General features: G+C 41.0%; 3 protein-coding genes and 1 long non-coding RNA gene across 5 annotated transcripts; 1 reads left to right on the forward strand and 3 right to left on the reverse strand.

The window, feature by feature from the left end:
* The first annotated feature begins 437 nt into the window (after positions 1–437).
* LOC118472982 (uncharacterized) lies at positions 438–2,021 on the forward strand. The gene is made up of 3 exons (XR_004851552.1): positions 438–529; positions 624–682; positions 764–2,021. It is a non-coding gene; the product is annotated as an uncharacterized lncRNA (long non-coding RNA).
* Positions 2,022–4,301: 2,280 nt separating this feature from the next.
* Positions 4,302–5,942, reverse strand: LOC100533139 (60 ribosomal protein L14). Its single transcript, NM_001353460.1, has 5 exons — positions 5,858–5,942; positions 5,665–5,766; positions 4,884–5,013; positions 4,658–4,770; positions 4,302–4,573 (listed from the first exon to the last, which is right to left on the reverse strand). The coding sequence occupies exons 1-5, from the start codon at positions 5,858–5,860 to the stop codon at positions 4,517–4,519; spliced, it is 405 nt and encodes a 134-aa protein (NP_001340389.1). The 5' UTR covers positions 5,861–5,942; the 3' UTR covers positions 4,302–4,516.
* A 6,115-nt stretch (positions 5,943–12,057) lies between these two features.
* LOC103633150 (uncharacterized) lies at positions 12,058–16,839 on the reverse strand. The gene is made up of 13 exons (XM_020541203.3): positions 16,098–16,839; positions 15,229–15,855; positions 14,985–15,137; positions 14,596–14,902; positions 14,195–14,324; positions 14,026–14,100; positions 13,875–13,928; positions 13,711–13,785; positions 13,487–13,617; positions 13,238–13,418; positions 13,026–13,151; positions 12,517–12,894; positions 12,058–12,428 (listed from the first exon to the last, which is right to left on the reverse strand). The coding sequence occupies exons 5-13, from the start codon at positions 14,303–14,305 to the stop codon at positions 12,288–12,290; spliced, it is 1,272 nt and encodes a 423-aa protein (XP_020396792.1). The 5' UTR covers positions 14,306–14,324; positions 14,596–14,902; positions 14,985–15,137; positions 15,229–15,855; positions 16,098–16,839; the 3' UTR covers positions 12,058–12,287.
* A 1,731-nt stretch (positions 16,840–18,570) lies between these two features.
* Positions 18,571–26,412, reverse strand: LOC103633151 (protein DETOXIFICATION 45, chloroplastic). Of its 2 annotated transcripts, none has more exons than XM_020541204.3 (14): positions 25,860–26,298; positions 25,611–25,738; positions 22,986–23,129; positions 22,750–22,895; positions 22,046–22,181; positions 21,677–21,773; positions 21,459–21,559; positions 21,022–21,185; positions 20,538–20,609; positions 20,306–20,422; positions 20,127–20,222; positions 19,888–20,009; positions 19,416–19,472; positions 18,571–19,265 (listed from the first exon to the last, which is right to left on the reverse strand). In XM_020541204.3, exons 1-14 carry the CDS (start codon positions 26,156–26,158, stop codon positions 19,256–19,258), a joined length of 1,689 nt encoding a protein of 562 aa, XP_020396793.1. In that variant the 5' UTR covers positions 26,159–26,298; the 3' UTR covers positions 18,571–19,255. The 2 variants fall into 2 exon arrangements, with proteins under 2 accessions (XP_020396793.1, XP_020396794.1); XM_020541205.3 differs by having other exon boundaries at positions 18,593–19,265; positions 25,611–25,735; positions 25,860–26,412.
* Between the last annotated feature and the right edge of the window lie 876 nt (positions 26,413–27,288).

Consider the following 27,288-nt stretch of genomic DNA (forward strand, 5'->3'; position numbering starts at 1 on the left):
TATAAACTTCATCTTTTGAACGTACTTTTTCTAAAAATCCATGGATCTGAAATTACAAGTATGGAGGCTGTTAACAAAGTCAAGGATATCCTTTATAACTTGGTTTTAGAGTATCAAGATACTATAGAAGTTGTTGCCACAACAGATGGTGCTCAACCTAGGACAAGTAGTGCTCCTAATGACATGTTTGAGGAGGATTGGATGGACACTTTTGATGATTACATGTCCAAGCAACCAGACGTGACCTCCACTTATGTGCGCACAGAGATGGATTTGTACTTAGAGGAACCACTGCTTCCTAGGACACATGATTTGGATATCATTCAGTGGTGGCAGCATGCTGGGCTTAAATATCCTACTTTGAGAAAGATTGCACGTGATGTTCTTGCAATTCCGGTTTCAACAGTGGCATCTGAGTCCGTGTTTAGCACAGGAGGAAGAATAATTAGTCCACACCGTAGTAAGCTTGCACCATCAATGGTGGAAGCACTCATGTGTATGCAGGCTTGGTCTCGTGCTGACATGTTAGGTACGTGGTCATAATTTTAACAAGATTTATATGTTATTTGTTTTCATGCACATTATAGGAAACAACCAATGATGGCTGCTTTGTTGCAATGTAGGGTCTCCAACTATGATGGGTGTTTTGATGACTTGTCTTGATGAACAAGATGAAGAGATGGTATTGTTTATTTGTTGCTTTAATGACTTGCATTGAAGAGCCTGACTCGAGCTGTTGAGGGTTGTTTTTATTATTTTGCAGGATGAACATGAATCAACAATTGTTGATTAACCATTTGAGATGATCAGATGAACCTGCTTGTTGGATCTAGATGCTTGGCTGCTTGCTGTCTGTTGGAGTGTTGGGTGCTGCTAGCCTGCTACAAACTACTTGTTGAACCTGACTGTCATGTACTCATATTGTGAGAGACTGCTTGCTGTAATATGTATGCTACAAACTGCTTGTTGAACCTGACTGTTTGCTGTAATATGTATGCTACTACAAACTGTTTGATGCTACAAACTGTTTGCTATTGAGTATTGGCTGTCATGTTGGCCTTGTTTACTTGCTATTGACTAAATGTAATTAATATGTATGCTGTAGTCTTTCATCATTTCATGCCCTTTTTTCTGATGAAGTATGAATGTATGATCTTGTTTGTCACTATATCTTGTACTGTGTTGCTGCTTGGCTGCTGGAAATCAGCACATTTGTTTCGGGTCTGCGGGTCCCCGACGGGTTGCGGGCCTCCACGGGTTCGGGTCCGGGTGCGTGTTTTCACCCGTAATACAATTCGGGTTCGGGTCGGGTCTGCAATTCGGGTTTCGGGTGCGGGTCCGCGGACATTGCACCCGACCCGAACCCGCCCCATTGCCAAGCCTAGTCAAAGCACGTCGGGAGTCTGGATACGGTTGTACGGGCAACCAAACAGGCTGTATGTGACGCTGACACCTACAAGTGAACTTCGTCACATGTACTGTAACTCTTGAAATTTAAGGCTGCAACCTTCAGGGCTCCATTGGATCAAATCATTCTCTAGCCCATTTCCTCCTGAATCCTGGGGCGGATGGAGTAGAAAGCAATATTTGCAACTGGCCAGAAACAACACAAGAAAGTCGACGCTCGGAGGCGGGCCCAGCCCCCCGGGGTTCATGGTATTCATTAAATACCCAAGTTTTTAGTGATCTATAATAATTTATCAATAATGTATTATACAAAATAGTGTTAGAGCACTAATTTCTTTAATCTTTTGAATTTTTGAATATCCAATCTCAAATGTCTGGGCCCGCTTCTAACGACTAACGACGCTGCTAGCCAAAGTTGCTGACATCTGATGAGCGACCCCCGTTTGTTTTAGCTGCTTCAGCTTTTAGAGCTTTACTGAAAAGTATAGATGTCTAATAAGCACGAGGCCCGCGAGCCCGACACGAAGCCCGCTGTTTAGACCCGGTTCGAGCCCGGCACGGCCCGGTACTATGCGGGCCCGGGCCGGCCCGGCACGAATAAGCGGGCCGGGCTTGGACAGGAAACTAGGCACGGTGGGCTAGCCCGTCACGGCCCGTTTACCTCTAAGCCTGTTAAGCCCACCTTTTTTACACTAAAACGTGTTTACTAGCCTGTTTAGCCCGCTTTTCGGTCCATTTTTTTCATGCTAAACGGGCCTGCGGGCCGGGCTCGGACAGAAAATCGAGCTCGCGTGCTTACACGGCCCGGCCCGGTTTTCTAACCATGCCTAGCGGGCCGGGCCCAAAACAGGCCGGTCTTCACCGGGCCCGGGCCGGGCCGGGCCGGGCGGCCCGTTTGGCCATCTCTACTGAAAAGGTGTTGCTGCAGAGCTTTTGTTTATGAGAAGAGAAGCCAATGGTAGCATTCAAATGATGTTATTAGCTTCAAGAAGCTACACAAAAAGCTCATCCGAAATAGTTATCCTCCCCCTAGAGCATCTCCACTAGTTCCTAAAACAAATCCCTAAAATTTATTTAGGGTGTTAATAACAAAAATTCATGCATCAACAATTACTTAAATAAAGTATTCTGAAACCTGGAGAGTTGTTTCGTACTCTCAATTAACCTATTTTGTTTATCAATCACAATATGAAATGACATGTCTGTCATCGAGTTTACACTCGTGTAGAAGTGATCGCTTTAAATGATTTAAGCTGCAGAAATAATAAATTTACCATTGAGTTTAGCATAATTTAAAAATATTTAACAATCTAAGAATTGAAAACGGTTAGAGGCTAAGTTTATTTTTATTCCCAATATGCATATAGCAACTTGCTAAATCAAAGTTTAGGGAGCATTTTTCTAAAATAACTACTGGAGATGCTCATCCAGCCGCCTATAGAATTATGGAAAAAGCTCATGCTCGTATTGGAAACTTACAAACTGCTCGTCCGGAGAATAATGGCTGTCGGCAATAAGTGCAAATGTGCAATGCATAGCAAAATTATGCAGCAAATGTCATAGCTGGATTGGATCATTGGATAGCAAGGATGAGGTAGAAAACAATTCGAGAACTGCCCGAGCAAACATAAACATTAAGGCAGTGAAAGAAATGAAAGCTTAGGCAGGATCAAAAAAAAATATTATGTTAATATCCTGGTTACCTAAAACAAGGTTTAAAATAGCGAGCTAAGCAAAATAGCGGTAACATTTTTTTTAGCAGATTTGTAAAAAATAACAGAGACACAGTCAATAATACAATAACAGTCAAAGTTGGAGCTGTACAACCATTCAACAGTTGTAGCATATGCAGCAATGCGACATTCAATCAACAGCTGACATTGAACACCTTAGCAAAGACCAAACAGCGAGCGGCAGCAGCCTGGAAAGCAGCTTAAACCCTTACACGAACAGCACACAGGCCAAAAGAGTTTTGCAGCAAAGAGTTTCTGTGTCGCTAACTTGCTATTGCTTGCTTGCTTAGACTGGCTTCAACGGCGCACGCTCCGGTATCTGTGGCGGCTACAGTTTACCGCCGGACTGTTCATCGGTTCACGCTAAGTCCGCTACAGTGCAAGCGGATGACAGAGGACACCGCCAGATCAAGGGGTGGTGCAGCCGGCCCTCTTCCCTTGATGTGCGTGCACGGTGGTGTTTGGTAGTGGATGAAAAATTGGTAATGGATGATAAATAGGTATGAAAAATAATATTGTATGGAGGTAGTTGGATATAGGGGGAGAATTTAGGGGAAACCGCTGCAGAGAGTGAAAATATAGGAGGAGACCGGTTGCTGACGTGGCGGAATAGTGGGATATAGGGGGCAAAATATAGAGGGAACCATTGAACACAGTCTTATTGGTCCTTCCTTGCTCGACGTTGACAGCACACAGCCGCACAGCAGGTGCCAGGTACTTGTACGGACGCTATCAGCAATAAGCCAGGAAGCAGCTAAGCAAGGAAGTGAAGGAACACGCCAGCAACTGAACACCTCCGCTGCTTCTCCTCGGTCCTCGCCGTCACGAAATGGAGCCCTGTGAGCACCAGCAAGGAGACACGCCGCCGTTTCTTTGAGGTTTGAGGGACGTGGCTTAGTGCTTGTCCAGCTGTCCCTCTCAGATGACTTTAGGTTTAATTTTGGGCCTTCATGGACCGTAGGATTATGCTCTATTTTTGGTCCACTCCAGAAATAGTGCCAGCTATTTCGTGCTAGCACTATTGCATTTAGCGGCGCTATTTTAAGCTATAGCACTCATAGGTGATATAGCGCGTGAAAATGGTTTAGCGTAGCTTTTGGTCACCCAAAACGCCGGCTATAGCGCCGCTATTTTAAACCCTGCCTAAAAACACTGGCAATAAACAAAACTCAAATGGGAAGCATGAACATTTGTCGCAAGCTAACTTAAGTATTTCATATCATTCCCGACAAAATATCCAGAGCACACCCATTCTTGATGAAGTTTGAAAAGGGTACACATGAAACATATTACTAATTCTGGCTTTGACAACACTCAAAACAAAATGCTGATGAAACATGAAACCAAAAACTAACATGCCATCCACCAAAAGGGACTTAAGCCGTGGACGCCTTCTTCAGCTTGGCGAGCTCTTGCCTGATAGCACCACCCCTCTGTTTACATAAAGGAAAAAGGTGTGAGCAAGCAATATACTCAGTGCCAACAGGAACTAGACATTTGACAGGGAGGTTCCTGACCTTGATCCTTGCCAGCATGACCTTGAACCTGTCAAAGTCACTGAGCGCAGCCCTCCTCTTCTGGACAATCAGCTTCTTGCCCCATGAGCTGTTTTCCCACTTCGTCTTCACATCTAAAAAAGAATAACAAAGCATCAATTAATTGTCACTATTATCTTCATCTAGAATATAGATGAATAAAGCACAACTTTGCTGAAGAGGTCCACTATATGAGGTTCATCATTACCAGCTTCCTCCATAGCCTTGATCAGGGTTGACTTCTTGGGAACGCGTTTGATGTCAATCTTGATGTCAGTAAGTGAGAGCCGTTTGAAGTTAATCTGGCACCTGACCATATCAGGGGCGTCCACAAGTGCCTGGTCCATAGAATGCATCAAGGCCATGAGTGCTTGAATGCCTAACCAAATCAATTACTGAGGCACCGGCTCCACAAATATATATTGTTAAATATCGAACATTCATTGTGCCTTAAAAGGAATCTAAACAAGAGAATTAGTCATTGGTTCATTAAGGGAACAAGTTTGGCAAGCAACCCTTGTCCTCCTGGCACTGCCAAATGCTAGGGCACTTAGTCATCCATTGATCTTAAGAGTAGGTATTAATAAACGCTAGATGCGGACAACGCCACGCTACTTTGCCAATTCAAATAAATTGCATCAGGCGATGCCAAATACAGGCATATAACGTTTTCATAATTCTCACGAAGAGCAGCGGATACCAACCAACTAACAGTAGTGATTGGTTCCGGAGCCAATTGGGATAGAAAGGCTACATTCCAGGGAGCGGCTCCGTCCGAGAGAGCGGGATGGTTCGACATTTGAGCATAATTTTCCTTTTTTGGAACCACTCTGTACTACATGGAACCAATCCAAACAACAACAAATTAGGAGCCGTCCCACCATACTCCGGAACCAAACACTATATCAAAAGCATTCCTCTAAAGCTCTAGATCGAAATCACAACAGCGAACAGAACGACACGCATTTATGAGAGAGCTCAGTACATACCCTGTTCTGGTCGACCACATCGACGATGACGACGAGGCGGCCGTAGTCTTTGCCGTAGTTCACAAGGGCCACGCGCCCGATCTCCACGAACCTCTTGAACGGCTGCACACATAGCGCAAGCACACAAACCCCCAGGTCAAACCCCGCTCATAACCCCTACTCGAACTAACACCAGCAAGCGCAATTGACATACCATTCTCGCGGCAGTCGGAGAGGCGAGCGGCGGCGCTGTGAAGCGGCTGGAGCGAGAGGGCGAAGCGCGGCGGAAGTCCGAACAGAAACTAGGGTTCGGCGGTGGGAGTGACATATAATGTGGCGTGCGAGTCCGGTAGCGCCATTGGATCAGGAGAAGCGACACCCTCGCCGTCCGATCCAGGTCAGAGAATTAAGAAGTTTGCTGGGCCTTGTTTGCCGTGAATGTCCCGGCCTTTCCCCATAGCAGAAGCCCGCGTGTAACTCAGCCACGGATTTCCCTGCATTTGGAAGCCCACACCTGGGAAAGGACCGGGCCTGTCGTCCGTCCGTTGGGTTTACCATCACACACATCGTCTACCACTCGAGCAAAAGACAACTTGAAAGCTAATAACGCGGTGCAACACACGTGCGCTTTTGCGAGTGGCTAAAAAGAAGAATATAGATCAGAAGTTGTATGAGCGCGAGTGAGTCTTTTCCTCTTGTCGTGGGATGGGAATTGATGGGGACTTTTTCTCAAATGATATGAGTTAAAAATAAGGTAATACAAAATGTTAATAATTAAAAACATTCGTCCTTCGAAACATTATCCCCTTAGTATATAATGATCTTCAGACGAAGGTTTTGAAAGACATACCTTCATCGTCTCAGTACGTGATAATGAAGGTAGAAACATATGAAACATGGAGAATAAAATGAACAATCATATTGAATCGACAGATTATTTATATTCTCATTATCTTATCATGGACAAACATTAATAACAGTAAATTACATTTGTACCTTCGGTTTGACAGAAGGTATGAGCCCAAGAGTGACGTGCGAGTGAATACAAGTCAGCGTAAACAGTACGGTGCCACTGTTCATCTATTTATAGGCACAGGACGCAGCCTGTGTAAAATTACATTCATGACCTTGATATTTACTATTGACTTACGGACAATCTATCGAGGACTAGATAGTCTTTTCCTCTTTAAGCCGGTTTCATTTTCCACCGCTAAGCCGAAGTTTCTCCACGCGCAGCTTCGGAACTGGTTCATCCTTCTCCCAGACCACGTTTTTCATATCGTGTACAGCTTCATTCCAAGGCCGAAGGTCCCTGTGAATGTATTATACTTGGAAAGCATGTTAGTCGTGTTTTTGAGGACCTTCGAAATACGAAGGCCCTCAACAGGAATGACAAGAATCTCTTCCGTAGCGCTAAAAATGCTTTCGCTCCGATTCTCGTATATGTACAACAGGATCGGGAAGTATAGGGTTGTTCGCTTCGAATTAAAACTGATTGTTTGTACTGCTGCAACTGCAGGTATAGATTAAAGTCAAACGAATGTAGAAGTAATAGAAGCCAATTGCGTATTTTGACGATCCTACATAAGCACCACTAACCTCTAGTCAAATGTATGGGATGCAACCCTAAAAGGAAGACAACCACATAAACCTGCGGATTATGCATGTCTTCCCTAGCAGAAGACAATTGCATATTTTGACGGTCCATGCCTCCATGCCTATACAAACCAGGCAGGAGGAAATGATATATATATAGGGCAGGTATAACGGGAGCTCTGGGCTTCGGATATTAAAGGAAGCCCAGGTCGGTTCCCGAGGTCTGGCCGATGGAACAGGCGCGCCTGTGTTTTAACGTGGGGCTAAGAGGCGGCATGCAGGACAGACGGCGCCGTGACGCGGTTGTTTGAATGGTAAGGGAATTGCGCGGAATTAAAGGGAATATATGCCACATGCAAACGTGATTACTGGGATACGTGGGCGCGTAAATTATGGATCTTGCATGGTAAGTAATGTGCGGAAGGTAAAAAAACATGAAGCATAAGATGTTGAAAGATATGGCATAAAACCGAAGCGGCATAATAGATGCATAAACATTATATACCGATTGGCGTAAAACGTTGTGTCATTGTGCGTAAATTTTATATTATGAATTTTAGTTTGACAAAGACGTCGCCATAATATCGGGACGGTTTCGGAAATAATGGGGAGACCCTGTAAACGTGGATGCGGTTACTTTTATAGCATCCGAGATTTACTTTCATTCGGAAAAAAAACCACTATGCCTGCATAACTAATCGGAGTTGGAGATGGCCGGCTCTGGAGGGTCGCCGGCGATGGAAGGAGATGGCGTTCGTCTAGATCCAGAGACAGAGGGAGGAGTTGGTGGTAACTCACTGGTGACACCACCGCCTGCTCTAATGGGTCCTGAGATCGCCGAGATGAGCATAGGGGAAGAAGGAGAACAAAGGGTTCGACCTCCTATGTCCAATATTAGCTCCAGGGAGATGGATACGCCATAGATAATGCGTTCACATGTAAGTCCAATCGATGTATTTGATTATTGATTGATTATATTGTTGTGAACATATTCCATGGTACAAACAACAATGACAATGAAATAGCAGGCAAAAAACATTGATCCAACTATAGTGCCAACGGTAGGGATGACTTTCAAGGATGTTGATGATGTATATAAATTCTATAAAAGGTATGCATATGAAGTTGGATTTCCACTGAAGAAATACAGAGAGAAGACATTCAGTAAGTGGATAAATTGTTCACGTGAAGGTAAAAGTGCAGCAAAATCTAATGATACACCTAGGATGAGGAATAGATCATCGGGACGTACACAATGCAAAGCTGGAATAAAATTAAAAAAATGATGATGAAAACAAAATGGTTGTAGCTACAAAAATTGAACTGGTAAACTTGGAGCATAACCATGAGTTCATAACTGACGAAGCAGAGAAACAACATTTACGTTGCAACAAAATTAGGGATGCTAAGTTCATAAATTTTGTGGATGCAATGCATGATAGCCGAGTGCCGCAGCATTGCATAGTTGATTTCATATCAGAAATGCATGATGGGCCGGAGAACGTACCGGTAACTGCTCAAGATCTGAAAAACATGTAAGCAATACTTTTTTGTTACATGTGTATATATCAATAGCCAGGAATATTACTATAGTAAATGTGTGTGTAACATTTTTTTGTGCAAACAAATGTAGGAGGGCAGCCAGGAGAAGAGAAAATTGCTCAAATGATGTAGTCAAACTTTTGGCTTTCTTTAGAGAATGCAAGAAACAGAATCCACAATTTTTTGTGATTTCCAGCTAGACGATGATGGGAAAATAGTTAGTATTTTTTGGTCACACGCAAGTATGCAGGGGGGATACGCAGATTATGGTGATGCTGTGACATTTGATACAACACACAAGACAAATATATATGATAAACCACTGGGCATGTTTGTTGGAGCTAACAGCCATCTGCAGTGTACAGTGTTTGGATTTGTTTTGTTGGGAGATGAAACTGTACATACTTTTGAATGGGCTTTCAATTCATTCAAAACATGTATGGGATGCGAGGGTCCAAGAGTTATGCTTACAGGTATGTGATATATAAATTTGTTATGCAAAACAGTGAATTAATTTATTGTGAAAATAACTGAATAATCTGTGAACAATTGCAGATCAAGATCCTGCAATGCCAATTGCTCTGAGAACTGTATTTCCAAAAACAATTCACAGACTGTGCTTATGGCATGTACAGAACAGATTTATGCCATTCCTGAATGAGATATATGCCAGGTTTGTTGTTAAGGATTTTAAAACAACATTCCAGTCTATTATACATCATCCATTAACTCTTCATGAGTTTGAATGTGCCTGGGAAATGATGCTAGAGGAGTTCAATCTTCATGAAGATATGACCCTACGCAAATTATATGAAATAAGAAAAGAATGGATACCTGCATTTTTTAAAAATGACTTCTGTGGGGTAATGGTATCTACACAACGAAGTGAGAGCATGAACAGATTAGTGAAGCAATCACATGTAGATGCGAACACCCCACTGCATGAGTTCGCTAAACAAATGATGAAAATGTTGCACAACAGGAAAATGAAAGAATCAAAGGAGGCATTGGTGAGCAAGGTATGTCGTGCTTGTTAGCAATAACGGTTTGCATACAATTATGTAAATAATTTGTTTAATTATGATAATAATGTGTTATAGACACCAAGGACAACAGATACATTATATAGGTTCGAAGTGAGAGTCTCAAGAGCATACACCAGAGCTGTTATGAATAGATTCGAGGAATCAATGAAATACGCCACTGCATACAAAATATTAAAGGACCCAGACGGATGTGATAATGAATGGATCGTACAGCATACAAAACGGTCTAATAAAATTGTGTGGGGACAACATCAATTCAAGATAACAGCAGACATAGAAGCTGGGGAGTATACATGCGAGTGCAAACAGTGGGAACATACAAGTTTGTACGTATTATGTTGGTTAGCATAAAAATTTGCAAAATATAGAATTTGATGATTGTAGTACAAATTAATGTATATTTTTGAAATAATGGTTCGTTTTCATGTTTTCAGGTCTATTGTGTGTTCATATTTTAAGAGCCTTCATGCATCTACAAGTTCAAAAGATTCCTTCAAAGTATATATTGCAAAGGTACACTGTCTCATCAAGAAAAGATGTTCCGTTTGAAAGAATTGATAAGAGCTTCAGGGGGAAGGATGGAGTTACTAAATCATACAGACAGAAAATGTTGTTAACGAAAACAATGAAAGTAGTTCGTCAGGCGTGTATGTCAAAAGCAGGGTACGATAAGGCAATGTATGTGTTGGATGAACTCGATGTCGTTCTAAGCCGATTGGAGCCAGATATTGGATGTAATGAGTCAACAAATGTTAGTGATAATGAGGAAGACAAGGTAATAATATTGCAGATGTTTTAGTGTTATACTATTTGTAACATAAATTATGCATAGTAACATGTTATTTTGTACCAGGAAGAAGAGTTGAATAAAAATAATGCTGGCGATGAGATGGAAGATGACAATACAATTACATGTCATAATAAGGTATGTAAAAGATATATATATAAGCTTGCATGAAGTATTGTATATAATGAATATATAATATCAATGTAATAAGCAAATAATATTTTGTAGGATTCGCATAACACCAGGACTGGATGTGAACACGCGTTAACAATAATAACAACTGGTAACCAGGTACATATTAAAATAATATTGTTTATTTGTCTAAAATGAAAATATATATTTATGATGCATGTAAATGTTGATGTATTTGGGTTGGGCTTTAAAGGAGGACAACATGAGAATTTCACATGAGGTTGGTGATACAAGTTCTCCGTGTCACGTAGCACATGAACAAATGGAACATATTGCTGCATCCTCAGAAGCTAAAAAGGTGAGCATTGATAAATGATTTTACTGATTGGTATAAATATATGTAAATATGCGTATACTAAATAGTAACGTCTATTATTATGCAGAGGTTGAATTTTAATGTGGATGTTATAAATCTGAGTATGCCGGATCGTGCAAGACCAAAGGGTCGGACAATCAAAAATTCAGAAGATAGGATTATGAGACTAGGTGCGAAAGGAGAGAAAAAGAAGAATAGGAGATGTCATTTGTGTGGAATAGCAGATGGGCATAACAGCAGAACATGTCTGTCTGTGGAAGAGAACAGGGCAAGGCTAGCAAAACTGTCTAATCGAAAGAGAGGACGGCCAGCCGGATCAAGACTAAACAATAAAACAACTGCTCCACAGTGGAATGAAATATCGACTGCAAAAAAACATCGTATTGATGAAGAAGTGGAAAATGAAGAAGTCGATGAGCATATGGATTTGGGCGAATAATTTGAAGTGTGACTAAAGAGTGGTCGATTTAGTAAAAACTTGTAATAGCACAATGACTTATGCTTTAGTTTGTTGGAAATTAAATAGTTTGCATGACAGGGTTATATAATTCGTTGATATAAAACTATAAAATGTTGCGTAAATATAGACAATTACACAAATTATGTAACTAAATATGCACAACAAATTGGCATTGAACGTTTAGCAATCGGAAGGTCTGGACATTAATGTTATATAAAACTGTATACACTTAACAATACTAATCAAATGGGAGTGCATACGTCGGTTTCACACTTCAAATATAACAAACAGGATATAGCATAAACACTTGACAATTAGCATAATTAGCGTGAAAAATGGATAAAAGATGAACCTAGTGTATATAAAATAAGGAAGTATATATTATGCATAAAACTTGAATATTGAAACAATATGATAATACAAATAAGCCAAACATTGGAAGCAAAAAGATTAACCAACTCACAAACTGCAGATGAAAACAGCATAGAATTTGTTAACAGATAACATAAATAGACATTCTGGTAACAATTATGTTTGACACACTTCAGATAAAAACTGATGCGAAGTAGCATAGACATTAGCCACATTGAACATAAGTGGCACACAGAGTATCAAACACAATATCAGAGGCCTGACATAAGTGACTTAACAAGTAACATAAACAGTTTTGTGCATCCCACAGGGAATCATGTTCAGCTATGCTATCTAAGTCTTGGCTTTCAAACAGCGGCGTCTCCTTGGAGAATACTTGAAAGGCAGCAGTTCTGCAGGAAGGGGGGCAACCATGTTGTTGCGATGAAAGGTAAGGTAATGCAGAACAAAGGCACGTTGGTCCAATGGTTCATCCTGAAATAGCCATAATATCAAATTAATGGTAGAATAAAATCTGAAGGAGTAATCTATGCAAGATTAGAAGACTAATTTAGTGACATACCGGAGTATAAAATTCTGATAAGTCGCCATCATCAAAATCGTAGTAGCGGAGGAAGTTTGCGACAAAAAAACCACAATCATTTGACCCTGGTGTCATGGTTGGACAATTGGGAAGGAGCACAATCTTGTAGTTGCCAAACTTTGGTACAGTTGACTCAGGTCGAGCTTCATGTAAGGCAATGCTAAGTCTTCTCATTATTAATCTGGACCAAGGTATCTTCGTTCCATTTATCACCATTTGATCATTATGGATTTGTTTCCATGTAGTGCCTCCAAGCAATGTACCATAAGGATTTGAATCTAAGATTTCTATTCGACGACGTTCAAAATTGATTGCATAAAGGGTCCAGTGGCTTCGGCGTAGCATAGGAACCAGGATCTGTTAAATATATATGTAAAATTATGAATGATTTATACTATGCATATGAAAAATTAAAACTAATACAACATAAAACTAGTGACCAAAAGTACATTCTAACATTTGTACAAATGAAACTGATTAGAACTCACCAATTTAATCTGGTTAAGAACATCATCTGAAGGTAGGGTCGATTCAAGATGTTCTTTAAGAAGTGATGTTGTGAAGGGCTGTGGATTTGAACTGTGTTGTTCAAACTCCTCGATATTCAAAACGGTCTGGAGAAAGAAAATAAATTGATTAGTATTATATATTTATACAATAAGTGTTGCAATAAGATACAAAGTTGTGGAAAAACAATTACCCCAACGTTGACATTCAATATTAGAGTGTTGATTACAGAATCTGGATTGTATAATACATCATCCTGACGAATACAGTCGATAAATCCCTGCATGAAAGTATTCTCAAGACATTTGTTGGGACCAAACGACTGGACAACATCAAGGACAGACCCTCCAAATCCTCCAAAATTAATGATAGACCTGGGAAAAAACTTTGATTACAATTCTTCTAATTATACTTAAGTGGAATTTGAATAACTAATACATACATGCTCGGATCTAGTTTTCCTGACAAAATGAACTTAAGCAGGTTGCGAGCACAGTCTTCACGTGACACGTGGGGATGTTCAGTGACCGCAGCTTTACAGGAACTATCCTTTGCAACCAGGTCAGTAGTTGCCTAATATATGAATAAATGTTAGTAAACAGTTGCATAAATATGTATGTCTTAGTGTGTAAATAGGAAAAATATGAAAATGACAACATGTCTTACATCTGTCAGTGGGGTTTTATCGAACAGAGGTGCACCAGATACAGGAGTATCATGTGTAACAGATTTTTGTCCTTCCTGTAACCAATAAATTTATTAATATAAACGTAATGAAACATAGGGAATAATTAATATTAGCATAATATGATGAAGGTGTAAGTACTTACACTATTTATATCTGGTGTTAACTTAGGAGCAGCAGGCTTGTCTGTTGTGGGAGCCTGGGGATTTAAAAAAAATAAAGCATGCATATATATTAATGTTACTTGCATACATTGTAAATGAAATAATAATAATTGTGATATAAGGAAGTCAAACATTAGATGTTGGAGTCTTGTCAAAAATAGGGGCATCCATAACTTCAGCTTTTTTGCAGACGTTCCCACTGACAATCTATAATGGAAACAACTGAGATTTGAGTAAACAATAACTTGTATGCAGAATAGAATATATGCATAGTATATATAGTTTGTATGAGAAAACTTACATCATCTGATACTTTGATATGATCAGTAGGAACATGGCTTTCCTGATCATGTTGTTGTTTATCAGGTGTTGGAACAGTTGGTGTGGATACTGGATCATTTGTTGGAGGCATTGAGGTAGTGGGGGGTTATCTACATTTGGAACATATAATAATATAGTAGTTGTTACTGAAATATAACTGCATTATAAATGTATCGTTATAAAAAAATGGTTAAACATACACATTTGCAAACTACATCAGTATACTATAAGGATGCATAAATAAAATACAGTTTTCAAAAATGAAATACACTGAAAAAATATGTTGCTGCTTGTATGAGTATAAATTAATATATATATTATTTTCCAGGAAATAATTCGTGAACTTGATTAGTTTAAAAAAATAAACATAAATACTAAAACCTTCTAGCTGTGAATCGCGCTGCGTTGCAGCTCTCAGAACTTCATCGATCATTTCACCAAATGTTTCAGAGAGTTCAATCTGCTTCGAAACAATCATCTGATGGCTCAGCTGTAGGGAATCACAGTATTTATCCACCTCTTTGTCATGAGCATCAAACAATGATTGAAACATTGGACGCTGCTGGGAGGGCAAACATTGCAACTTGTTGCCAATCAAATTATTGATACGTGGCACATATATGTTGAAAACGACAGAAGCAGGCCGTTCTGGAGCAATGACGTAACACGTTTCTGAACGGCTACGAAACTGTATAAAGTAATATAGAACAGTTAGCAGTAATAATATTTTAACATCTGCATAACAGGACAAAAAGTTGTTTATGTCTAACCTCTGCATATCCGCATGGTTCACCAGTTTTACGGGGGGCGCCTGTCACCACGAGCCAACTCTTTTATGGTCTCATTGTCAAAAACTTAATGCGTGGAGTACCATATTTGTTAACAGGAGATGCAGGGTGATGTAGGTGATCAAGGTAGTAAATCTGAAAAAATGAATGCACAAATATATAAAATTAGTACATAACAACTATTTGCATATCATATATATGCACAGTAAACAAAAAAAATACTTACCAGAACAATGAGTGAGCATCCATATATTGTTGCTGTGATGTTTGTTTTGTTCCTTTTATGCCAACGTGCGGCAGCATCACACAAATCCGTGTAAACTAGTTGACACCAGTCAATATCAGACATTCGGGTCATGTTTGAAGTCATGAGTACCTCATTGTTTGTAATGCCCCAAGAAGCAGAAGGAAAAAGAAGCCGATTGAATAGAATCAGAAAAAAATATCTAATTGATAGCTCGTCATCGTTGCCAAGCACTATCTTGTCTTGAAGCTTGACAACATCAAATTCTTCTTTACCAACATTGAGATCACGTCTCAGTTTTGCAGCAGCATCCACTTCGCCATACCAATCAGTAAACTCACTGCCTCCTCCAGCACATGGCAAGCCCAAAATCAGATGAACCGTATCTTTTGTTATTTTCAGTTCCTTGCCAGCCCCTGGGCGTATGGTCATGTCATGAGGATCCAATTTATCCATCAACCACCTGATGAGTGATCGGCTCTCTAAGGCATCAGTTCGCAAATCAAATATGCTTGAAAATCCCAACCTAGCGACAGCATCGCGCTGCCGATCGCTCATTATCCAAGATGATACAATAACATCATAGGGAATGCAGCGGATATTCAGTTTCTGGAAGCATAAATGAATATACATTAATACACAAAGTATATATATAGTTAGAACTAATGATACAATATTTACAAACAAGGGATAATTATTACATGCTTGTAAATAACTAGTCTACAACAATATAAAAAAGTAAACACCATATTTGTTGTTAATAATATACATAAATTTAAAGTGGGGGAAAATACAAACTTGATTGGACACCAAAATTAACACATGAATAAACATAAATATATACATGTTACCTGTGATTTTCTAGGAGTCTTCTGTTTAGGAGAGTTTTTTTTGTAATGATATTAGACTTTGGACTTCTTTTCACGCAAGGAACTTGAGGAGAAAGTACTTTTAACTTCTTTGCACTGATTTGTTCTGAAGGAGAAGGTGAGGCAGATCTGAATTAGCGCTTCAACGATGGAGCATCCATGAAATCGTCGTCTGACAGTGTGGATGGAGCAAGAGGTTTTCTTTTTAAACGACAAGCTAACGCCTTTCTGCGAAAACGATGGATTGGGGCTGGCTGTGGCTCATTCTGCTCCTGTTTTTGGGGAATATCATCTTGGTGAGCTGAGCTGCTGGATCTTGTACGTCTGGAAATGTCAATTGAAAAAACCTCCTAACTGGATTCAATGGTTAATCTTTTTGGATTACTGGGCGGGCGATCAACAGACTTCATGATTAAATACTGAATAGATCTGCAGGAAAAAAAAGTTGTTTTTAAATACATTGATTTATGCATGAATATATGCCAAAAAAAGAACTAATTTTTACTATAACTATCTGAAATGCATACTATATAATGCTAAGTGGAATTACATAACTTAAACTACCTTTTACATTTATGCGATAGCATTTAATGAACAATAGTTATATGCAAGCATAAAGATTGATTTAATATTTCATATAATTGTAAATGAATCAGGATAAAATAAGAGCCTTTTTGTATCAACTAACTATACAACATATTTTAATAACTGGTTCATAGTAATAAAAACATTTAGCTCAAATAACATGAATATTTAAATAACATTTGCTTAAATAACAGTATCTGTATGTATTTATATATAATGAACAGGAGTGTAAACTAATTATGCAAGTAAATAGAACAATTCAAATATGCTTAATATATGTTCACAAACTTGTGTATGAATGAGCATACACATTACTGCCAATATGCATATATATCAAATCCAATGGGTATATTTTATATATAATAAAACAGATGTGTACACAAATGATTTAATTGAATGGGCATAAAAAGTAATGAGGATATGCATATAAATGATATACAATAAGCATATTAGATAACTAAATCGATGTGAAAACAAATCATTAGAGTAAATGTGCATAAAGAATACTGACTATATGCATGTATAATAAAACAAATGTGTAAACAAATGACTCAAGTGAATGTGCATAAACAGTACTGAGGATATGCATATATATCAAATACAAAAAAGCATATTTGATAATAAAATATATGTGAAAACAAATCATTAAAGTAAATGTGCATAAAGAGTACTGACTATATGTATATATAATAAAACAAATGTGTAAACAAATGACTCAGATGAATGTGCATAAACAGTACTGAAGATATGCATATATATTACATACAAAAAGCATATATGGGTTACTTGGGTTGTATAAAAGTACTCTCTGCTAACTCATCAGTAAATACCTAATCCACAGCCTTTGTCTAAATCTATGAATGTCGGGCGATAGTAGGAATACAGAATAAATACATATGCCCTAATATCGGGGCTCCTAAACAAAAAAGAGATGCAATGCGCGATGCAATGACCCGATTATAGTGGTGTCTAAGCGGATACAAATCACACATTTAGCTGGAGAATAAGGGTTACCATCAAATCAAATCCACTTCAATCGACCGATAGGGCTCAAAAAATCGACGGCAAACTCGGGGTATTTCAATGTTGGATTACCTGGAACTTCTTGAATCGGGCTCCAATGCTGGGAGATTGAAGGATGTAAGGAGGAATGGAATGGCGCTGGATTGGAGCGGCGGTGGATTGGCGCTGCGCTGGTTTGGAGGCGCGGAAATCGCCTGGGAAGTCGCCTCCGACGAAAGGAAAATCTGCGCGGCTGGGGTTTTCTTCAAATGGCGCTGGTTTATCTCCGTTGAATGCGCGAGTACGGTTTTAGAAACAGGAAACGTGGGAGGGGTGACTGGCTGACGGGGGTAACGGCGCCGTGACTATGACCTGTTGACTCGGTGTGGTTCAACCAAAATGCCCATGTTGACTAGCCTGGGCTTCCTCTATTATTGGAAGCCCAGGGCTCTTTATATATAAACTATATATATATATATATATATATATATATATATATATATATATATATATATATATATTCATTACCACTATGACTGAGGAAACAATATGCTATGATATTGTTTGGTTTACATATTTGTAATGTGATTAGTAACTGATAACAGTAAATCATGTTTATTTAAGTCTAATGTAATCAGATACCACACTAGGAAGTGATATTGGCTTATTCAAACTTATTAACTTATTACCGTTGATATTCGAGTGTAAATTATTATTATTATTATCATTTACGTTACATTTCGTAAACCAAACGACACATATGATGTTCCGCAAACAGTAATAACTTGAGGCAGGAGAGATAATGAACTATCATTCGTTATGTAAAAACTGCAACTAAAATCAATCTGGTGTATGAGTGTTTGAACCGTAAAGTTTGAACCCATCAGATATGTCTAAATAAATCTGCAATATTCAATCTAGAGTTTGACAGAGAGGATAGAGATACTGAACAATCATCGCCTATGTGACACATACAAGCGAAAATTTGTCCAATGTAGCTTTACTCTCAAATTCCAAGTTCTAAAACCACCTAAGGGCTAAGGGCTTGTTCGGTTATTCTCAATACATTTGGATTGGATGGGATTGGAGAAAATTAAGAAGTTTGACTTGTTTGGGATTCAAACTCATCTAATCCCACTCAATCCACATGGATTGAGAGCTAACCGAACAAGCCTTAAGGGCTTGTTCGTTTCACCGTTAATCTATGTGGATTGACTGATATTGAGAGTTTGTTCGGTTAGCTCTCAATCCATGTGGATTAAGTGGGATTGGATGAGTTTAAATCCCAAGTAAGTCAAACTTCTTATTTTTTTCCAATCTCATCCAATCCATAGGTAACGGGATTAACCGAACAAAACCTAAGTTGGTTGAAATCCATAACAAGTCAAAATACATTCCAAACCACACATGGAATTAGAATAACCGAACTGGTTAAAACATACACGGGAGTCAACATGAAAGTATGTTTCGCCATTGTAGTGTGCCTTCATAACTTGTATCCTCCATCCTAATCTCGCCATTTGGTTATTCGGCTCCATAGATCCACATTTTGTTCATTGCAGCCTGCATACAACAGTTGAGCAACTTTATATGTCAGCAACCATGCGGCCATCTCTGGTAGGCCCCCAACATGCAAGTATTACGAGAAATTGACTATCGTTAGTTACATGAATCAATGGTAGACATTAAAAAAACGCTGCATGTTTCACTAACCTGTATTTGGGTTCTTTTCTGTGCAAAAACCACCAAGGCCCTGCTCTCCATCCCAATCTGTAAATTAAGGAGGACACGTGTCACAATTGAATAATGCAAATTTTGTAGCAATGCATATATGCATCTGGTATTTTGATCACTGGTTATAATCAACTGGGCCCAATATCTACATTGCATCAATGCAGGACGCACAGAAGATGGTCAATCTACGAAAAATAGTATTCTTAGGATGATCTGAAATTCATCTCTGTAGCTGTTTAAACTTTAAACGGTTCATGGGGGACCTTCTGTACATGGAAAATATTGCATTTTCAACAAAGAGAGAATTAAATTCTGCTATTTTCCTTCCTTTATAGAGTGGTACAGAAGAGACAATCATACTTTTCAAATAGAAAAAAAACTTGGTTAAGAGAGTATCTTCTACTGACGACATCCAAAACATGTATCAAAAAGTCAATGAGACAAATGTTACCTCATAAATCCAGCAGTCATGCGCAAACTCATGAAAAGAGCCAGGCCAGCCCAAACACCAAGAAGCCCGAAAAATCGTGGAGCACACAGCAAAAACAAAGAGGATATTGCTCCAACTACCATCTGAGGATTCAAGGGATATTAATAAATCACTGCAGAAAGGAAAGGAAACGCTGCAAACAGAAAATGCAGTAGTAGTTGCATGATCAGAATAGCATATAAGTTACTTTATGTGCATACCATGGAGGAAGCTGAGTACGAGAAGTCTGAGACACCAAAATGGAGTCCGTCAAAGATAAAAGCGAGGGCATTGATAGGCTGGCTAGCACTAACGAACTTCAAAAACACACAAAAAAGTTAGCAATGAGCAAAGATAGTGTTGACAGGGACAAGATAGTATCATAAAAAAAGGTACATACCAAAACACCACTCCTCACAATTTGTATAACCATGGGGTCTTTGGAGAATATTTCTGCAAGTCTACCAAAAGAGACAAACAGAAGAAGTGCTAAAGCGATACCAACGAACACTCCTGCCTGGCAAATAAAACACGTTTGGAAGCTGCTTCATGACATGCTACATGCTGAATGTTATTTATACTATAGTCTCATATACGAATTAGCAGTAAAATAACTTAGTTAAGGCTGCAACCTTTAATACATAGAATGTGACCTCCTCCACTTTTTCGTAGTCAAGTTTGGCAAATGAACTTGCAATCAGTGCCTGAAATCAAGTATGCAACAAAAAAAAAACAGAGCACTCAGTTCCTGTTCAAGAGGTATGTATATCGAACACAAGCTCAGGAACCAATGAGCAGGCAAGGAGGCAATTTGGCCATCACAACCTTTACATAAAAGACCAATATAAAAACAGCCTTTTGTGGGGATCTGTTGATCCCCACAACGTTGATCTCAACAAAAAAGCTTTGTGGTACTTTTAAGTCTGAACCACTACATACATGCCTAAACACTTGCATTTTTAGTGCAGAACTTCTAATTCCATATATCAGGTTGTAGTTTCCATTGGGAAAGATAGATTGCTCAAGTTCGGGGAAAGCATAGTAAATTGAGAAAGAATTGTGATATTTTTAGAAACAGGCAGTGTTAACAAAATGTATAAATAATAAGAGATGCACCTGGGCAGAAACAGCCAATGCATCCGAAAGTAATGATACAGCCAGCCAAACTTGCAGACATATTTGATGAGCGGCCATCGCTACTGTGCCTTGCCGAGCAGCCATTGCAGTCCCGAGAGTCATTGTTATCAGAACTGAAAGGGTTCTCCCTAACAGCATGCCACCTACAGAAGTTTGAGAAGAGCTCACGATTGTATTCAAGGGGAAACTATATTAGAGTAAGCTATTCAGGTAGCCCACAACACTAGAGCTGCAAATAAATATTCACAAGTTTGAAGGCATTGTAGTGAATGTATGAATGAGCTTAAGAAGTCGTTAATTACTCTGCACATATAAGTAGTAAGTACCAATGAACAAGATGCTCAAGAACTGTGGTATATATGTGAGTGAAAGAAATAACTTGGGTAACGTAGTGCAAGCCATAATTTACAACTCACCGGATTTTATGTACCCAACAAACTCTAGGTCTTTCATTTTTGGTGGTAATAGAACTGCTCTCTTGCTTAAAGACCAAAGAAGCAGAAACATACCAATATATCTGAATAATTCAAGTTAAGAGCATTATTAAGAGTATTATAAATGATAAGTCGGGCATACTATGAAATCTAGTTCATGTGATTGTGTGAATGTCAATTGAATGCAATACCAGACATACTGTGAAGCAATAGTTGCAAGTGCAGCTCCAGTCAATCCAAGGTTCAAGGAATACACGAAAAAAGGAAGCAGAACCACAGCTGAGATGTTACCCAAACCTGAAGACGAATTTCAGATTCAGCAACTACACACATTCCACTATAAATAAAAGGGCAAGAAGATAAACAGCATTCTGTCAGCATTCCACAGAATTTTGAGATTGTGTAAGCTTTCATTGAAACAACTCAGGCCATTTCTGAATCAAGAAAAGCATAGAATGTATGTGACTCTCGAAAATGCAATGTATCGCTTATGATTCAGGACATCGTTTCCATCTATGAAAACCAACCTAGAAGATGCAGCGCTGAATTTACGAGGTGTCATGACTTACCACTATAAAGTAGAGGTGTTTTTGTATCTTTGAGTCCACGAAACACACCTTGGATAGCCAATGAAACAACAACAGCAGGAGCACCAAGTGCTCTTACAGAAAGAAATAGCCTTGCTGGATTGTGCATAGCTGATGCCTGCCAAAGAAAACAAAAGCTGCATCAAGGCTATACTGACATGAAGTGTGGTTTTTGCAGCCACAGGGAAATGAGTGATAACAGAGGTGTTAAAGACAATTATTTCTGGTTCCTGCATGTCATTAGGTTGAAAAGTTATTAAAATCAATAATAAAATCTGAAACAAATCCCGTTATTAATCATTTTAGCGTTGCACAGCTGGTATCAAAGGTTTGACGTCCACATCCCTGGAGAGTAGAGGCTAGATATTCATAGGCAGTGACAGTGGTTGTTTTTATTTTAAGCACAAGCATGAATGTAATCGCTAAAATCTAACAGCTTGTAACAAGCATCCCTCTCCTTAATGCAATGGCATACAGTTATCATGCATGTTTGAGAAAAAAAATCATTCCTGAACATAGGGATTTTATACTTATATTCTTTTACTATAAAAATGTTTCCTGATAAGTGTTAACTAGTAAATGCATCTAGCACAAGCACAAAGGGTGTCAAACTTAATTTTCCTTCTTCTGAAGGCCCTTTTTGTAGCATACTAGCATTAATACAAAGATATGAGATATGAACATACATGTGAGACACCCATAATGTTGAGGAGTATTCCAGACCCCAAAATCAAAGCCAAGGCTTCAATGACACCAATTGCAGCTGCCAAGAGTAAAGCAGAAGAAATTGAAGGAAGCCTCTTCCTTTCTCCAACCTTGCCAGATATATTTCCTTGTGTATATCAGCACAGAAATTTAGCTCGGGGATTCTAAAATGATGGGTGTGTTTCTTAAGTACATAAGAGTCAGTAACCATATGTACCCGAAGCATACTGTGAAGAGTCATGTTTTGACACATCTTCAGCCACAAATGATGTTGTGATACTTAGGAGGGGTATGTTGAAGAGCTTTGATATAATGTTGAATACTGACATACCGACGGCTGCTGAAGCCAGCTCCACAGGACCTGCCAGATTTATAGAGGTCATAGTGTCAGACTTCAGACAAACCACAACAAAAGTAGAAAAATGAAAATGGTAAATACGGCTTCATCATATACTCCCTCTGTCCCATTTTAAAATTCGTTATAGACATTTAATGAATTCATACAATAATAGATGTATGTTTTTGTATATGTGTCTAGATTCATCATTATCTATTTGAATATAGACATAAAAACTAAGTGCCAAAGCGAATACTAATTTGGGACTGCCATGCCAGGTACGTGTGGGGTGAACCAAATCTTCATTGAATTGGATTTTTCCATTCGAGGGGGATCGTATAAGGTCGGCAGTACCCCCTGTGAATACTCCACCAGTATGAAAAGTTATTAATGTTAATTGAGTCCCCGGCTCCCCAATTGATTGACCCGCAATAATACCTACAACTTCCCCCAATTCTAAAATACCCGATAGGGCTAAGCGGAACGAAAAGGGTTTTCCATGAGATGGTAAATGAAAACGATTAGCCCCACACGAGGGCAGGCGCAGATCTATGAATAGGAAATGTTGCACTAGTATCCACCATTGTTTTCAGATCGCCTGATCGTCTGATCGATGCCACTGGGCGATCAGGCGATTAGGCGACGATCAGGGCGATTAGTCGCCCCTGATCGACCCTAATCGTCCCCTAGTCGTCCTATGTATTTCCAGGACATACATAGCACTATATATAGATATATACTGTCGGAGAGGAAATTCTCCGGCACGGTGGCGGAACGCATCCGTCCTAAATCCTAAGATGAGGAGGGGCCTAAGCGTTTTGCCTGCTAGGTGGATTCGGGATGAACACAAGAACACACAAGGGTTTAGAGTGGTTCAGGCCGCCGGAGCGTAATACCCTACTCCACTGTGTGTAGTATTGAATCTGTTAGCTTAAGAGCTTGTATGAACTTGTGAGTCCGAGAGTCTAAGTGAGTGTGTCTTGTAACGTTGTGTGCCTTCCCTTTTATAGCTCAAGGGAGGCACATACAAGGATACTGAGCCCCGACATGTGGGCCCAGGGGCAAAATGGAAGGAAGTAACTAATGCCTGTAACGCATGGGCGATCTCCGAGCGCCATAATGTCCGTAGTTCATACAGTATTGATATGTCGCGGCTGCTTCCTCATGATGAGTGTAGTCATGATGAGTGTAGTACACGCGGCAGCATGGGCATACTAGTTGCCAATGGAATGGACAGGCAGGCCGCTTGCGGGATGGTCTGGTCGCCGCTCGTCAGCGAAGTGGACAGGGCTCATTAAATGTTGAGGCGTCACATCGTCTGCCAGTGGAATGGACATTGCTCATTAAATGTCGAGGCGGCACATCACCTGCCAGTGGAATGGACAGGCGGCGCGCCTTATCCGCAATAAATGCAGAGGTCGCGCGGCCCAGAGGCCTTACGTCAGGCTCCACCCGCTGGCTTACGTCACGGGTAGTAGGCCACATGGCAGCATCGGGTCTCCGCCTGAGCGGGGAGCAGAAGCGTACACGGTATGGTCCGAACACGTGTCGGCTCTGGACACCCGTCTGGCCTTGATTAAGGCCTGGCTATTATTTGTCCCAGAATCCCGGGACCCTGCTGTGAGTGGCCCGGACCCCACACAGAGGGGTCCGTAACCCGTCCTAGGGGTCCGGTTCGCGCCCGTGGAGGTCCTGGACCTTACCCGGAGGTCCGGTCTGTATATACAGGGGTCCGACACTTTCCCATGGGGTCCGGACCCACTGTTGATACCTTGGAGTATATCATCTTCTCTGTCCACGTGGCGGCCCCGGAGCCGTCCACGTGGTGGGGTCGGGTGTTGTTTACCACGCGACTAGAGATAGCGGCGCGGGTACCGCGTCTTCATACTGTAGTAAGGGGTACCCCTGTTCCAGGGTACCGACATATACTTATATAGTATAGATACTTGCTCATGAAAAGCACAAGTATAGACAAGGCAGCAGTATAAATAGTCCAAAACAGCAGTATAAATACTTAAATAGTCCAAAACAGTTGTATGAATACTTGAATAGTCCAAAACAGCAGTACATCTCCAGCAACAATTCTATATAAAACTGCAATTCTACAGCTTACTAGACCATGACCAAGAAGGCAACACCTATATGAGATCATACAACTGAAGTCTGAAGTCTTAACTAAAGTTTGAAACTCTGAACCTGAGTAATTAACGTGACTGATCGCTAACCAGACGACTAATCGCTACATATCGCCGACTAGTCGGACGATATGGACGATCAAATCACCTGATCGAATCGAACCCCCTTATCGAGCACTGAGTACCGATCAGCCCGACTAATCGCGACTAATAGCGATTAGTCGGACGATCTGAAAACAATGGTATCCACATGACCCAAATTGTCAACCACTAAATTGAAGCAACGTATTATGAAGTGAATGAATGACACAACTGAAGAGAATCAATACACTTGTCCAACTGATGCCGAACAGTGAAAAGGGAAATATACCTAAGCGGCCAACATATGCGGTTTCCAGTAACTGCGCCACGGGGTCGATCGCTTGCCCAACTATGGCTGGAACGGCCAGATTGAAGAGCTCCTTCTTAATTCCTATAGTCTGTTCCCGAACTGAACTGCTGAGCACGCGATCAACACGCGCCAAAAAAAAAGCAAGAGGGTCACTCCAATATTCACCGCGCTAGAGGCGAAACACAAATTAACAGTCCTGCTGTAGAATCGACATGGTCAAGGACTCACCGCGCAGGAGCCGCGCCATCCGACGGAGACGCGCGCGCCAGGGATGATCGATCACCGTCGGCGCCCTCGCCGCGGAACCACAGACAGCCGCCGCCGGTTGAGCGAACGACGACGCGCCCGTGGCCTCCTCCCGACGCGGAGGCCGCCCGTCTCGCGACGGCGGGAGCCAGCGAGAGCCCCGGCGCGGTCGCGCGGCGGGCCCAACCGATGCCGATCGCTCCACCGCCCACCCGGCGGTTTCGGCCGGGCCCGGCGGGCATCGGGCGCGGGGCCACCGCAGCGCCGGCGGCAAACTCCATCGGGGCTCAAGTGACCACGGCGTCGGATAAGCTCACAGGGCGATCGAACGAGCGAGGGGGCGGCAGAGTGGTGTTACGAAGAGGCGGCGCGCGCGTCGTTTGCCGTTTTTTTTTTTTTTTTTTTTTTTTTTTTTTGCTCCTACGCTACGATGTCAGGACGGAGAGAGCACGCGAAGGTGGAGGCGGAGAGGCGGCGGGTTTTGGGTGGGGGCTCCGCCCGCGCCCCGGGGTTTTGGCTGTGCGCGGCGCACGCGCTGGGCTGTCTGCCTCGACCTGAACTTGCGCGCGCGGCGCGCCCATAGCACGGCACCAGTGAGGCCGGAGCAAAAGTGGCCAAGTGGGGGCGGGGTGGGGAGGCGGCACGCCACGCGGACTCTTTTTTGTTTTTCTAGGGTCTTGGTTTCAGTTCATGCTTCCAGTGAGTCCAGCCGGAGGCCCGCGGCGTCTGCTCTTTTTTGTTTTTCTAGGGTCTTGGTTTCAGTTCATGCTTCCAGTGAGTCCAGCCGGAGGCCCGGAGCTGAGCCTGGCCATGGTTGGATTACGCGCCGCTCGTGCCGTGTGCGTCTCAGGCGAATGAAATTTAGGTAGGCGGCAGTGTACTCGGACGGATCCATCGGCGGAGAGCAGCACGGTGCGCTAGCGCTGCTACTGCGGTCACGCCCGGCTGATCTCCAAACGAAACGAGCTGCGTTGTGAAAAATGCTGCTCAACATCTTCGGGTTTGTTCCGCGTTGAGCCACTTCTCACATGCCGTTATTCTGAACTTCATGACTCTGAACGACGTCCATCGTGCAGTGCGTCTTGAGCCTCTCGCGCTCGCGCCTGAAACCAAAATCCCGTTCGCTGAGGTCACACTGCATCGTTGGACAAAAATACTGGAAAAATAGCTTCACTAATAAAGTAAAGCCGTACAAAATAAGTTCTTGTACTTACCATTACGATACATGCAAGCTAATATGAGCACTTTCAAAAGACTTGCCACATCTAAAACTTGGCAAAGCCAGAAATAGATAACGGTGTTAAGTGGAGGGGTAAACTGGGACTTCGTTTTTAAATCACATAGTTGAAAGTGCTATCTGACAAAGCCAGCTATATTGTCGTTTGGCCGATATTCACATCAATTGACGATA

Source organism: Zea mays, chromosome 7, assembly GCF_902167145.1.
Source record: "Zea mays cultivar B73 chromosome 7, Zm-B73-REFERENCE-NAM-5.0, whole genome shotgun sequence".
Taxonomy (NCBI): domain Eukaryota; kingdom Viridiplantae; phylum Streptophyta; class Magnoliopsida; order Poales; family Poaceae; genus Zea; species Zea mays.

Bases quoted from the DNA above. Each gene is read 5' to 3' on its own strand.
- LOC100533139 (NM_001353460.1), bottom strand. The intron at 4,771-4,883 runs GTAATGATGAAC...ATTCTTTTTTAG, and splicing joins CAAGGCTATGGAGGAAGCTG to ATGTGAAGACGAAGTGGGAA. The intron at 4,574-4,657 runs GTCAGGAACCTC...TTATGTAAACAG, and splicing joins TCATGCTGGCAAGGATCAAG to AGGGGTGGTGCTATCAGGCA.
- LOC103633150 (XM_020541203.3), bottom strand. From the start codon at position 14,305: ATGCCTCCAACAAATGATCCAGTATCCACACCAACTGTTCCAACACCT. The intron at 14,101-14,194 runs GTAAGTTTTCTC...TTTCCATTATAG, and splicing joins ATATCAAAGTATCAGATGAT to ATTGTCAGTGGGAACGTCTG. The intron at 12,429-12,516 runs GTATGTCACTAA...TGGCTATTTCAG, and splicing joins TATCAGAATTTTATACTCCG to GATGAACCATTGGACCAACG.
- LOC103633151 (XM_020541204.3), bottom strand. From the start codon at position 26,158: ATGGAGTTTGCCGCCGGCGCTGCGGTGGCCCCGCGCCCGATGCCCGCC. The intron at 21,774-22,045 runs GTAAGTCATGAC...ATTCGTCTTCAG, and splicing joins AACACCTCTACTTTATAGTG to GTTTGGGTAACATCTCAGCT. The intron at 20,610-21,021 runs GTGCATCTCTTA...ACTTGATTTCAG, and splicing joins CATTGGCTGTTTCTGCCCAG to GCACTGATTGCAAGTTCATT.